General features: G+C 55.0%; 1 protein-coding gene across 3 annotated transcripts; it reads left to right on the top strand.

Annotated features, from left to right (window-relative positions):
- Positions 1-773: 773 nt before the first annotated feature.
- SNX20 (sorting nexin 20) lies at positions 774-10,255 on the top strand. 3 transcript variants are annotated; one of them, XM_046683055.1, is made up of 4 exons: positions 774-879; positions 4,778-4,916; positions 6,391-6,542; positions 7,821-10,255. In XM_046683055.1, the coding sequence occupies exons 2-4, from the start codon at positions 4,787-4,789 to the stop codon at positions 8,487-8,489; spliced, it is 951 nt and encodes a 316-aa protein (XP_046539011.1). In that variant the 5' UTR covers positions 774-879; positions 4,778-4,786; the 3' UTR covers positions 8,490-10,255. The 3 variants fall into 3 exon arrangements, with proteins under 3 accessions (XP_046539011.1, XP_046539012.1, XP_046539009.1); XM_046683056.1 differs by lacking the exon at positions 774-879 and adding an exon at positions 2,877-2,953; XM_046683053.1 differs by lacking the exon at positions 774-879 and adding an exon at positions 4,446-4,577.
- Positions 10,256-13,204: the final 2,949 nt, after the last annotated feature.

Here is a 13,204-nt window from a genome sequence, read left to right as displayed (position 1 = left end):
TTATTCACATAAATGTGAAATGAAAGAAGCAGACCCCAAAGCGTACAAACAGTATGTAGGGCTCAATTTACATAACATTCGAAAATGAGACTCTGTTGTTTTGGGGTCTGTTCATAGCTGACGTTTACCAAAAAGGCAAGGAAGTGACCCCCGTCAGAATCAGGGCTGTGACCACCTCTGCAGGGGAGGGAGGGAGGAGACACATGGTAGATTCCAGGGGGCTGGCAAGGTCCTAATTTCTTGTCGCAACCTCCTGCCCTCAAGGCCACCGTACCGCTGGCGTGAGTCACACCGCTGCCCAGAGGGCTGGCTGCCCTGGTCCTTTCTGTAGGGAGACTTGGGGTTACCCTTGCCCAGAGTAGGGCACCAATTGGAACCGTGAGTCTGCCTACCTCCCCTCCACCTCAGGCACTGGCCCGCGCCTACCAACTCTGTACTCCAAGCCTCAGTTTCCCCATCTGTCACTGGGGCGTGATGGCCCATGATGCCAGGTGTGTAGGGTAGCATAATGAATGTTAAAGAGCTTTGGGAGCTCCTGTCCCAATGCCAGAGACTGTCAAGGACTCCGGGGAGCAGCCGGGCTGTGGCAGGACCGTGGAAACCAGAGGCCCAGCTGGACCCTCACAGCTGGAGCCCGCCTGCCGTCCTGCACGCCCTGAGGCCGCCTCAGGCTGTCAGTGGGTTCAATATATCCTTTTTCAGCAGCCAATGGGCTGGGGCGACGAGCAGCAGGTCACACAGCCTATTTCCTGTTTTCAAACCGGGAACTGAGTGAAGCAGCAGCCACCGACTGCTGGCCCCCAGTTCAGAACGGAGAGCTGAAGGGGGCCATGTGAGGCCCCTCCAGGACCCCTGGACACACGCAGGCAGAGACTTCAGGTCAGTGTCTGAGACCAGGCTCAGTGGGCCTCTGCGCCCCCTCCTCCTGGGAGCCTCCCTCAGTACCTGTTGGGGGCAGGGTGGGACAGAGAAGGGTTGGTGGTAGCCTGTATGTGCGGGGCTCTCCTTAGCGCGCTGGGGCAGAGCAGGGACGGCCCCTGGATCCTCCATTGCCCCAGCTCCTTTTGAAGTGCCAGAACTCCCCTCCAGAGCCTGGGGAATAATGCACCACACCTTCATTTCTCAAAAAGTGGTGCCAGGACCCCCTGTATAAGCAGATCCCTGGGGGGACATGTGCAAAATGCAGACTCCAGGGCCCACTCCCAGACCTGCAAATGGGACTCTCTGATGTTGGGAGCCAGGAAATACACTTTTTACAAGCACCCAGCACCCCCTACCCCCCAAGAAGGCTCTGCTGCACACTCACATCTGGGAGCATGCCCATCTAATGTCCAGGATCGTGTGTCTCCCAGGTCAGGCCAGGGAGCTTCACTCTGCTCCACTGGACCCCCACCCCTGATGGAAAGTCCTCTGCCGCCCCCTCACGAAGGTAGCATGGGCTCTGAAGGTGGCCCAGTGTGCCCAGCAGAAGAAGGACTGGATGTCACCTACGACAAAACTTTCCACTCCTGGGATGGGTGACGTCTTGCCCATGAGGCTGTGCCTCATCCGCAGTGCAGTATTTGGGGGCAGCGGCAGCAACAAAAAATAAACAACACAAATGTCCACCGACAGGACAAGGGACAAATATATGGTGGCATATTCATGCAATATCATACAGCACAGCAGAAAAAGAATAATATGCCATAGTGTTTAGCAAAAATAAGGCACAGACGAGTGCAAAAGTATGGTCCAATACGTAATAAAGCTCAAAGAAGGCAAACCTAAGTAATTTGTTTAGAGGGATACATACGCCCTGGGTAAACTATTTAAAACACACACATGCACACACGCACGCGCACACACACGCACGCATGCATACAAGGGAATGATTAACCCCAAACTCAGAACAGCGGCTTCCTCTGGAGGTGGGTGAGGGTAGGCAGGGAGGGCCTGCGGGGGCTCTAAGGTACTTTGATGGGCTATGTTTTAAGCTGGCTGATAGTGTCACATTGGTGTTTGTTTTATCAATGTTGTTTAAACTGAAATTGTATATGATTTACAGTCTTGTATGCATGACTTACCTTTGACGTGCATTTTTAAATATACCCACACATACACACAAATGTCCTCTCAGCTCCCCTGGCATCAGATATTGTTCTAAGTGGCCCCAATGTCCACACTCATAATAAATATGAACTCAAGATTCAAAAAAAAAAAAAAGAGGACTGGCCACGGCCACGGCAGGCAACCCCTAGAGGGAGGAGCGATGCTCGGGGCACCTGGGACGGAAGGAGCGGAATGACCCCACACAGGAGATGGATGGCCAAGGGGGCTGGGAAGCTGCTCTGTGCCCTGGACCAAGGACAGGCTCCTAAGCCAACAGCACCAACACTTGCTGTATTTTTTGTAAAGTCAAGAAATCTTTGCTACCCAGGGTGTGGAGAGGGGCGGGAAGGGCCCACAGAACTCCCTGAGTAGCTGTCCCCAAAGAGCTTTGGGAGTGACAGGATCGCTTTCTCCACTTCACAGATGAGGAAAGTGAGGCCCAGAGAGGAACAGGAAGCTGCCCGAGACTCCGTGGATGCACCAGTGCATGACTTTCTCCTCCTCACTCCTCTGTAGGGGGCAACTCCCGGTCGATCCCATATGACAAAACATAAGGGAGCTGCCTGTGGCTGCTGAATTTTGATTTTAATTCTCAGCCCTGGGTTCATGCTCAGCTTTCCCAGATCTTTACTGGAATGTCCAGCCAAGGCCCTTGTCTCACAGGGTCCCTAGGCAGACAGTACCCTGCTCCTGACCTGACACCAGCTGCCTGATCAGGACAGCAGAGCTGGAAGGGCTGGGATCATTGAGGCCAATGCCACTCACCATCACCCATTTTACAGATGTGCTAACTGAGGCAGGTGCATAGGAGTGCCCACAGGAAACACTGGGTCCCCAAGAATCTCAGCCACCAAGAGTCTAATAGGTAAGAGAGTATGTGGACCACAAACTACCTTTCTGGACACCTACCAGAATGTAGGGACCCTGTCCCTAGCCATCCATCGTCTTGTTGGCAGGACAGGGCTATGGCCACACTTCTCAGATGGAGAAATGTTAAGTACCTGGGCCATGCACCCACAGTTGGGCAAGAGGGGAGGGAGGGAAGATGGGAAAGAGACGAGGTATGAAGCTATGGCAGGCCCAAGCGTGTGCAGCCCTGAGCCAGCCCCGCCCCGCCCTATGCCCAGTTTCCCATCCGTAGAAGGTGAGGGTAGACGGACAGTACCCAAGAGTTGCCCACTGGAAAACTGCACAGAGCCACCTGGAGAATGCCCAGGGATCCTTTCACCTGACACAGCAAGAGCTGCCCCTGGAGCGTGGGCTCCTGGCCCCAGCTGACCTCTCCTCTCCCCAGGCCTGGCCAACTCCAGGAGGCCCTCACCCTGGAGTGGGGACAGGTTCTGACCACACCCAGGGACGTGGCAAAGGCTGTTGGAGCAGCAGGGGCCCCACCTCCCTCTAGGTCACAGTCAGCATCGGGTTCCCCCTGGGCGCTGGAACCGGACAGACCAGGGTTGACGCTCCAGGCACCCCCTGTGCCCTCGCAGCTCTCAGATGCCATCAGGGAGACGAGCTCACTGCACCCGTCTTATTTTGAATTTCTGTGCCTAAGTGGTGCCCCAGCGACTCGCCCCATCTGAGCTAATGTTTTAATTGTTCCTTTTTCTAATTTGTCTCAGACATTTTAAATTCTATTCCAACTTACACCTTACTCTAGAGTCATTTATTTCTCACATATTTCTCACAGCCTCTGCCACGCATCAGACACACATCAGAGGGACTATTAGGCAGTGCCTGGTGTGTGGGCCCCGAGCTGATGCTCCCTGTGGTCTGCCTAACCTAGCCCTTGCACCAGCCTTGTGAAGGTGGTTCTATTATGCCCCTTTTTAGGAAACTGAGGCACAGGGAAGTTAAGTAACTTGCCAGGCACCAGGTCATCTCGTTCACTTATCTGGGTCACAGACAGTTACTGCACAAACTCAACCCAGGACCCCGGCCACCTGCCTCCCCCGAGGGGGTGGAGAGGATTTTGAGGTCAGACCAGCCTGCGTCTGTGTCCTGCCCACCACTTGCTGGCTCTCGATCGTGAGCAACTCTAATTCTCGGTTCCTTTACCATAATGAAGATTAAAAATTCTAACCACACACAGAGTCAGATTAAGTGAGAGAGTGCGTGTTGAGTACGGTGTGCACAGCCTGGCACGTCAGGAGCACTTGGCTTTGCTTATTGGGCACATGCACCGGCCACGTGACCTTGGGCTAACCCTCAGTTTCCTCGTCTGTTACTGGAAGTCATGGTAGGTTTCTGTGGGTGTTAAGTAAGATGGTGGTTGTGAAGAACCTACGTGAGCATGAAGTGGGTATAACAAGCGGTCAGTAGAGAGAGCATCCCTGCTTTGAACGCTGAGATTTGGTTTACACGTGTAATAGAAAATGGAGTATTGGGACTTTTTCTGGACAAGCCAGCATCTTTCTCTTAAGTAACCACAGAAGCCGTTAGCTGTGCTTGAAATCACCTCATTTAAAGTTTGGAGAAAAACGAACAATAAGGTGACAGTCGGCTCAGCCTTGGAGGGATCGGGCCAGCAACAGGCCAGACCAGGGCTGAGCATCTGGTGGTTGGGTGGACAGCTAGTGGGCAGTGGAGGGCTTGGCAGTGGAGACCATGACACAGATGCTGGGCACCTCAGGACCCACCAGGAACCCCAACATGAGTGGGAACTCACTGTTCTCTCTTGTCCCTCTGGCAGCCTTGGAGCATGGCAAGTCCCAAGCACCCTGGGAGCCCTGGATGGATGGGCCCCAGAGCCCAGTGCATGGCAGGGACCAAGCAGGAAGCATCAGCCACTGGCGCAGACCTCCCACGTCCAGGCCCTGAAGGGCACTTAGGTGGGTTCAAGGCTTGGGGTTTGGTCAAGGGATAGAGGTTTGAAGACATTTGAAATACAGATGTGGATACTTCAATGAGTGACACAAGAGAGCAGTGCAGCTCTCTCAACTTGAGTTGTCCCAGCGTGGACACTGAGACAAGGACTTGGTGCAAGTGGTTTATCTGGGAGATGATCGTAGGAGGTATCGCAGGGCAGTGAAGAGTGAGGAAGGGAAGGGCAGGAAGCCAGTACAGGGTGTGCATAAACAGATTACCGCTGTGGGCAACTGGGACTCTGTCCCAACAGGGTCCTCTGGGAGACTGTTTGGAACAGCCGCAGAGTTGTCCCATCTGAGAGGCGAGGAGGCTAGGCTGTAATCCACCAGTGCCATCCCTCATCCACGGAGGGATGCTCCAGAACATGCTGCTGTGGCCCGAGAAAGCCCACAGGGCGACAGCCGACAGTCCGATAGGAAGCCAGTGGGGTGTTCAGAACTGTGAGTGCCAAGGGGCAGGCCCAGCACTGACAGCGTCCGCTATGGCGCCGCCCCTGGAGCGAGTCTCTGCTCAGTCATTTACTCATTTGTGCAATCGTGCAGCATGTGCCTGTTGAACGCCTGCTCTGCGCTGGCCCTGTGCAAGGCCCTGGGGAAATGGGCAGATGAAACACTGCGCTGCCCTCGAGTTTGCTAGGGAGACGCATCCGTGAGAAGTAACCTGAGATGCCATGGAAAAGGCTCTAGGGATGAGGGGGCTCTTACTCTAAGGCCAGGGGGCAGCTGAGGTGACACGTGCGCTGCGTCTTGAAGGACACATGGGAGAAGGGCTCCTGGGGCCTGTGGGCCTCGAGACAAAGTGCACAAGGATTTGCACATTTCTGGTGGAGACAGATTCTGATCTTTCCTAAGATTCTCACAGTCTCAACGCTCAAGTGCGCTTTAAGCAACACTGCGTTTGTCTCCCAGGCTGGGGAAGGGGAAGATTACATTTCAGGCAGAAGGAGGAGCCTGTGCGAGAAAAAGCCTAGAATGTGGCAAGTGGGATGAGAGGTAGGAGAGGCCAGCCAGGCAGAGTGGGGAACCCACCACCCTCACAGCTCCCTCCACCACCCAGCGATGTGCAGTGGCCGGCAGCAGGCGCTGAGTCAGTGCTGTAGGGAGCGCAGAAGTGCACAACCACAGTGCCTGCATGTCGGGAGCGTGGAGTTTCACAATGGCCAATCTGTCCACAATGGCCGGAAGTGGACGACGCAACACAAACACACTGCATTTCACAACTGCGAAGCCACATGGGGAGCACAGGCTATTTGGAATTGTCCGTGGTGGGGTGGGTTCAGCCAGGTTGGGCACAGGGTCTGGTTGATGCCCAATCGAGCCCATAAAGGGTAGGATCGGGGAGGCAGATATCCACCGCTCTTCCAGATTCTCAGACAGACCCAGCCATCTCCCCAAGCCCTTGTCCCCAAAGCGCACTGACCCGATGCTGTCCTTCCAGAGGCCCACAGCAGCCCCAGCTCCAACTCCAGCATGACCACGCGGGAGCTGCAGGACTACTGGCGGACCGAGAAGGGCTGCTGGAAGCGCGTGAAACTGCTCTTTGAGATCAGCTCCGCCCGCATCGAGGAGAGGAAGGTCTCCAAGTTCGTGGTAAGCAGAGATCAAGAAATGATGGAGTGCCTTCCACAGCCTCCTTCCCGGCCCTGGGCCTCAGCTTTCCCAGCTGTGACATGGGTTGATGCAGTGTAACTCAGAGTTCTTCTGAAGAAAATGGTCAAAAAGCAAGATTGCACACTTGGGACTGTGCTAGGTACTGTGAGCACCTAGGTACTGTAAGAGACGTGTGAGTCGCGTCCCTGATCCTAAGAAGGGGCTAGCCCAGATCGACCCCACGTTGTCCAGTATCACTCACCTGAGTCTCTTCTTCACCGTCTTTGCCATATCCCTGTATCATTTATATTATTAATTATCTAATTTTTTCTTTAAATTGTATCACTTTTTTAAAACACTACATATATTTATTTCAAGAGGAATTACCTAAAATGGAAAACCAGTACCACGTGGCATAAAGAAAAGGTGATCATGAAAGGAAATACAGGGAGAGCTAAGTGCTATGATTAAAGTCCAGCCGGCTGCTGTGGCTGGTGAGAAGCTCCGTGCATGGGGCTGCCCGCTTTGGCCTGTGGTGGGGAGACGTTGACACTATGGGAGAGCCACACCCAGCCTCCCACCCTTAGGTTGGACCGGGATAGCAGCAATAGCTGTTGCTGAGTGCTGACCGCACCCAGGGCTCAGTCCCACCTGGTTTCAGTGCATTAACTCGTTTAATCCTCCCCCAGCGAGGTAGGTACTATTACTGTCTTTGTTTTATGGCTGAGAAAACTGAGGCTTGGAGAGATTCAATTACCTACCTAAGACCACACAGCTGGGTCGTGGTGGGGCTGGAACTCTAACCCAGGCAGTCTGTGCCCTTAATCACTATTCTCTTGAAAGAGAATTGAAAAGGAATAATTTTCTTACCAGGTAAGATCACCGCCAGTATATCTCCTCAAACCCTCTCCCAAGTGTCCCATACGTGGAAAGCACAGACCTAGTCCAAGCTCAGGTCTAACCCCAGTTGAGGAACCAAGGCCCAGTTTTAACGATGGAAAGCCGAGAGCGCCCCAGGCCCCTGCACGTGCTCCTGCACCCTGTCTCCTCAGATGCCCCCACGTCTCTGTGTCGTTATTCTCAGGCTGACTCTTGTCATGATTCGCTTTATAGCTCAGCTGATGCTGACGGCGATTGAACACAGAATTGCACACAACCCTAACCCATTTTCAGGGTATGCTTTAAATTACCATCAGCATTATTTTTGTTTGCCGGAGTTCCCTCTGTCAGCTGAAACGCTCCGTCAGGATGCAAAGGCTCTCTCTCTTTGCACCGCAGATGTACCAAATCGTCGTCATCCAGACAGGCAGTTTTGACAGCAACAAAGCCGTCCTGGAACGGCGCTACTCAGACTTCGAGGCGCTCCAGAAAAGCCTCCTGAAGACTTTCCGAGAAGAGATCGAAGACGTCGTCTTCCCCAAGAAGCACCTGATGGGGAACTTCAGCGAGGAGATGATCTCCGAGCGCAAGCTGGCCTTCAAGGAGTACCTCAGCCTGCTCTACGCCATCCGCTGCGTCCGCCGGTCCCGGGAGTTCATCGACTTCCTCACGCGGCCCGAGCTGAAGGAGGCCTTCGGCTGCCTGCGCGCCGGCCAGTACACCAAGGCCCTGGACATCCTGGTGCGCGTGGTGCCGCTGCAGGAGAAGCTGACGACGCACTGCCCCGCCATGCTGGTCCCGCCCCTCTGCGCCATGCTGGTGTGCCACCGCGACCTCGAGCGCCCTGCGGAGGCCTTTGCGGCCGGCGAGCGGGCCCTCCAGTGCCTGGAGGCCCGCGAGGGCCACCGCTACTACGCCCCGCTGCTGGACGCCATGATCCGCCTGGCCTACACGCTGGGCAAGGACTTCGTGTCGCTGCAGGAGAGGCTGGAGGAGAGCCAGCTTCGGAAGCCCACGCCCCTGGGCTTCACCCTGAAGGAGCTCACCGTCCGAGAGTATCTGTACTGAGCCGCGCTGGCAGGGAGCTGAGATGCGGGAGCCCCGTGCTCGGCGGGCTGTGTGGGACTCGTTTTTAATGGGAAGAGCCTCTTTGGGCTGTAACTTGTTGGGCGACTCGGACAAGCCCCTCCTCCGGTCCCCCATCTGTGTTGGGCAGAGGCATTCCTGGGCATCCTTGGAAGTCTCTGCTTCTGTCCTGTGTCCCCGTGATGCTAGTCCCACTTCATCTCAAAACCACAAACCTAGCTGCAAAAACACGGGAGAGATACATCCACCTTGCTGGCGTTTTTGTAAGTGGCTGGAGGGGAGGCTCGCAGCACACCCCGGACAGAGCGTGCTCCTGTTCCTGGCTGACAGCTCTCCCCAGCTGTCCTGACGCTCTTCTCTCTGCTCCTCCCCCTCCATGTTGCTTACAAATATCCCCAGCCGTTGCCCTAAGTACTCTAGCTCCTTCATCCTCGTGTGTAGACCCAACTCAGCAAAATAGAAGCTCATCCACGGCTCCCCAAGGCCAGCGTCACCCCTGGGGTGGGGTGTGTGCCGCCCTTCGAGGGGTGGGAGCGTCCTGGGCTGGAATGCAGTCATGCTGTCAGATCCTATGACACAAGGTGCCTTCAGTGAGGGGAGTGGCCAACGATTAGAGAAATGGTTAGGATCTATCATTAGGTTAGGATGATAAACTCACAGCCTAGGGGTGGGTTCATGTACAAGGCAGCTGTCCCTTGCGTGGGCTCCCTGGGTTATACAGACGTGGCCCTGGAGGAGGGGCAAGGAGATACTCAGTGGGGCCCCTGGGTAGAAAGAGACACGCCTCCCCATTTGAGGGACAATGTTCTTGGGACCTGTCTGATGGGCTGGGATGCTGTTGACTGAAGTTTGCAGTCAGGAAAGGGCACTGAGGGCTCCCAAGTGAAGAGGAGACTGGATCAATGACCTGGTTCAACACAGGGCCTGAAGCTGATGGTACAGGCTGGTTAGGGCCCAATATGTGTTTAAGGCTGGAAGTCCCTGAAGACCTAAACCATCTGGCCCAGCTTAGGAGGGTGAACTAAAGAGGCTCTAACTTGGGCACCACTTTGGTTGTGCAGGGATCTGGCTCAGCAAGGTCACAGCAAGCAGCAGGAGTGGAAGGCATTCGCCACGCTGCACCAGAACGTGTCCAACAGCGACACCGTGTGGCTGCAAGTGTAGTGGCCCCATCAGGTGCATCCTGGAGCTTAGAGAAGGGCTGACACCTTTGCACGGAGATGGCCTTCAAGTCTCTCCATCTATTCCAGAAGGACACTCCAAGCGGGAGATATTAGACTTCTTGAAAATCTTTAAAATGGAAAATTAAAGTGTTAAGTGGAAAAATAAAAGAGCGATGACTCTATTTCTAATGGTGAAGATCACACTGATTTTACACGTTATTTCCCAAATATGAAATGCTGTTAGCTGTTAGAGTCACCAAGCATTCACTAAGAAAGAAAAATTGCCCACCACGGGGAGTTTAATAGGAGAGTCCAGCAAAATGAGGGGAGACTAAAGAGCCCGCCCCCCGTGTAAGGTAACGTGGAATAAGCCAGCTACGTAGAAAGGGACAGAGGAACTTGAGGAGTCAGATTTGGCACTGGGTGGAAGGCAGGAACCTCCTAGAATGCAAACTGCAAGGTTTGGGGTCTGAACAGCATGGGCCAAAATACCTCCAGCGGAGAGGTCACGTGACAGCGGTCTCTGGTGGAGGTGTTCCAGGTACCGGCCCAGCAAATGCAAATTCTTTCTGAAGGATCTCAGCATCGATCCAGGCCAATAGACAGGGTACAGTGCCAGTGAGTTCAGAGGTGCTCAAACGTGGGGGGAAATGTGCATCTCAAAATCACTTATATATGGGGGAAGGGTAGAGAGAGAAAATTTTTAAAACCCGTATGAGATAGAAAGGACCTACCAGATCATATGGGGGAGTTCCCTGTCAGGACTCCTGAAGAAGGCCGGCTCCATACACAGTGCACGGGGGATGGCCTTATTCTGCTTCCTGAAAAGGAACTGCACACATGCAGCTCCAGGGCTCCCAGCTCTCCTCTTCTTGGTGGCACTCGGTGCTCCCAGTTCTTTGGAAGGCCTTGGCCTGCGGGCCCAGTGGTGTTTCTTCTGGCGACACACACTGTGTCTCCAAGCACCACAGGTGTCCAAGGGCCTGGGGTGACCCGTGATGGCTGTCTCCTCCTGGCATCTCTCGTTTGCTGCAGAAGTCAGAGACCCACTCATTTCTTGGGTTCCTGGAACATGTCCTTGAATTCCTCAAGCCCCCTCCTCCCAGGAGCTTTCCTTGTGCCCCACCGGGACCCCACTGCCCTGTTTGCCTGGGCCCCCTCCCACCCCACCTGTATAGCTTAGTCTGTGTTTCCAAGGGGACTTTGGCAGGCTGGTTGGTGGCAGCTGGGACTGGACCCTCTTCTCCTGTCTTCTCAAAAGCTGAGCCCACAGGAGAGGCAAGAGCACATGGCCTTGATACTCAGGCTGGGGCCCGAGACCACAAGCATCAGCATCCCCTGGAGCCTGTTAAAAATGCAGAACTTCAGGCCCCGCCCTAGACTGCTGAATCAGAATGAGAGTGTTAACAAGATCCCCTCCCTTACTTCACGAGTGTTCAAGTTGGAGAAGCCCTGTGTTGAACTGACTTGAAGCTGCCTTGAGGAAAATTGCCGCAGAGCCTGGACAGTCTGCTGTACGGGTTCCTTCCTGCGCATCTTCTCCACACACATGCCCGAGCCTGGGCCCGGGGGCTCGAGGTGGAGCACCGTGCCAGCCTCACCACACCCAGGAACCGGCTCTGGGCACTCGGCCCAGTGCCTGAGGGGCACCCGTGCAGATGAAGGCTCCCTCCTGCCGGCTGGCCGGGACGCAGACCCCCGAGGTCTCCCCTATGGATGCAGAGCCCTGGGGTCTCTGCTGTGGACACAGAGGCCCGTGGTCTCCCCACTGGATGTGGAGCCCCAGGATCTCCCCGATGGACGCGGAGCCCTGAGGCATCCTTGTGAGACCCGTGCCTGGGATGCTGGCAGGTCGCTAACCTTCCAAGCCAGGATGGAAAAAGGGCACTGCCAGTGGCTGCCTGTGCACTGAAAACCAGAGCTCGCTAGCACTTTCAGAGCCCTACTGCGTGTCCAGGACTTCCCTCATTGCTGCAAGTCCAGCCCGGCTCAGAGATGTTCTTATCCCATGTAACAGACGAGACAGACACCCTGAGAGGTTAAGTGACTTGCCCAGAGTTGCACAGCTGACATCAGGTAGAGCAGGAAATGAAGCACAGGCCCTTGTGACCCCACGCTGTGCTTTCCTCACCGAGCCCCATGTTGGAGGAGCAGGAGGAGAGAGTTGGGGATGTCCCTGGTCGTCTCACCCTTAAGGGTCCTTAAAGGTCATTTCACTCATCTCTGCTTACAGGTAGGGAAACTGAGGCTTGGAGAGGGGAACTCACTCAAGGCCACGTGGTGGGGACAGCTCCAGGACCAGAACTGGGGTGTCCACATCAGAGAGACAGGATCTGGCAAGAATAACCCCAGGTTGGAATTCTAAGAGGCCGTTGGTGGTCACTCAGCCAGGCCTCGGGTCGCAGGGTCTGAATTGAGGCCTGGGCAGAGGCTGGCTAGCCCTCCAGCCAGGAGGCTCGGTGCGGGGTGGGCTCCAGGCCCCAACGCCTACCTGCCCTTCGCTCTTCGCTGTTTCCCTAGGGTCGTAACTCTGAGCAGCTAAACCAGCTCCAACTGCACCTGCTGGTGGGGAGGGGGCTCCCCCACGGCCCCAGCCGGCCTCTCACAGGCTGCTCCAGACACTTCCTGTCCCCCTGCGGCAGCTACAAGGAGCTGTCTTCCCAGAATCCTCTGCTCAGTCACACCCCCCTCCCTTTGGGGCCCAACAATGCCACCACCTGTTCTAGCATCCACTTGCTATTTCCTTCTTAGTGGTCTCCTTTACCTTTGTAAATTTATTTGAAAAAGAAACTCCCTATTACTACCCTAAATGGAGAATTAGAATTGCTACAATTAGAGAAGGTAACTATAGAAATAACCACAGTGAACCCCATGACTGTTGTCACACCTCAGGCCTCTGTCTGAGACAGGCCTCTGTTGGAGGCTGCTCCGGGCCTTTGTGAACAGACCCAGGGACAAGTGTTAGAGACCTGTTACCACCAGCTGAGACTCTTCTTTGATTTACTCAGAAGGACTGGAAAATACTGCAAAGGAAATAAGTTTCTGACCACGTGGCAGGATCCTCCGATGCTGTCCGCGCATGGTCCCTGACATCTGCTCCTTGGCCCCCTGGCCCTGGTACCCCAGTCCCCAAGCCCTGTCCTCAGCCCTGCATGCTCCCCAGCCCCTTGGTCATGGGCCTGGTTTGGGCTTTGATTGACATCCTTGGCTCTCAACACCCCAGTCAGGAGGTGGTACACTGGCTTCAGCTCCTGGCTACACACCCTGGTATCAGTAAGACCACCCCCCTCATGGAAGGGAGTTCTGGGTCAGTCAAAGCCTGAACGGGCAGCATGTCCTCTGGTTGGTGTCACTGTGCCCCCCCCATTAAAAACAAGAAAACGCCCCTCCCCTGAAGAGGCCCTGCCGCAGCCCCACTCTCCCAGTCAGCACCCAGAATAGGCCCTCTCATCAGCCATATCCGCCTATCTCTGCATGTCCTCATTTTCTCAGTGAACAACAATTGATGATGCTCCTACTATGTGCCAGACCCTG

The sequence above is a fragment of the Equus quagga genome, chromosome 13 (genome assembly GCF_021613505.1).
Source record: "Equus quagga isolate Etosha38 chromosome 13, UCLA_HA_Equagga_1.0, whole genome shotgun sequence".
NCBI lineage: Eukaryota > Metazoa > Chordata > Mammalia > Perissodactyla > Equidae > Equus > Equus quagga.
Note: the sequence above shows the minus strand (reverse complement) of the source record. Positions and strands in the feature narration are given on the sequence as shown.

Coding starts and splice junctions, on each gene's coding strand:
- SNX20 (XM_046683055.1), top strand. CDS start 4,787: ATGGCAAGTCCCAAGCACCCTGGGAGCCCTGGATGGATGGGCCCCAGA. Junction 4,917..6,390: donor AGGCCCTGAAGGGCACTTAG/GTGGGTTCAAGG, acceptor CTGTCCTTCCAG/AGGCCCACAGCAGCCCCAGC. Junction 6,543..7,820: donor GGAAGGTCTCCAAGTTCGTG/GTAAGCAGAGAT, acceptor TTTGCACCGCAG/ATGTACCAAATCGTCGTCAT.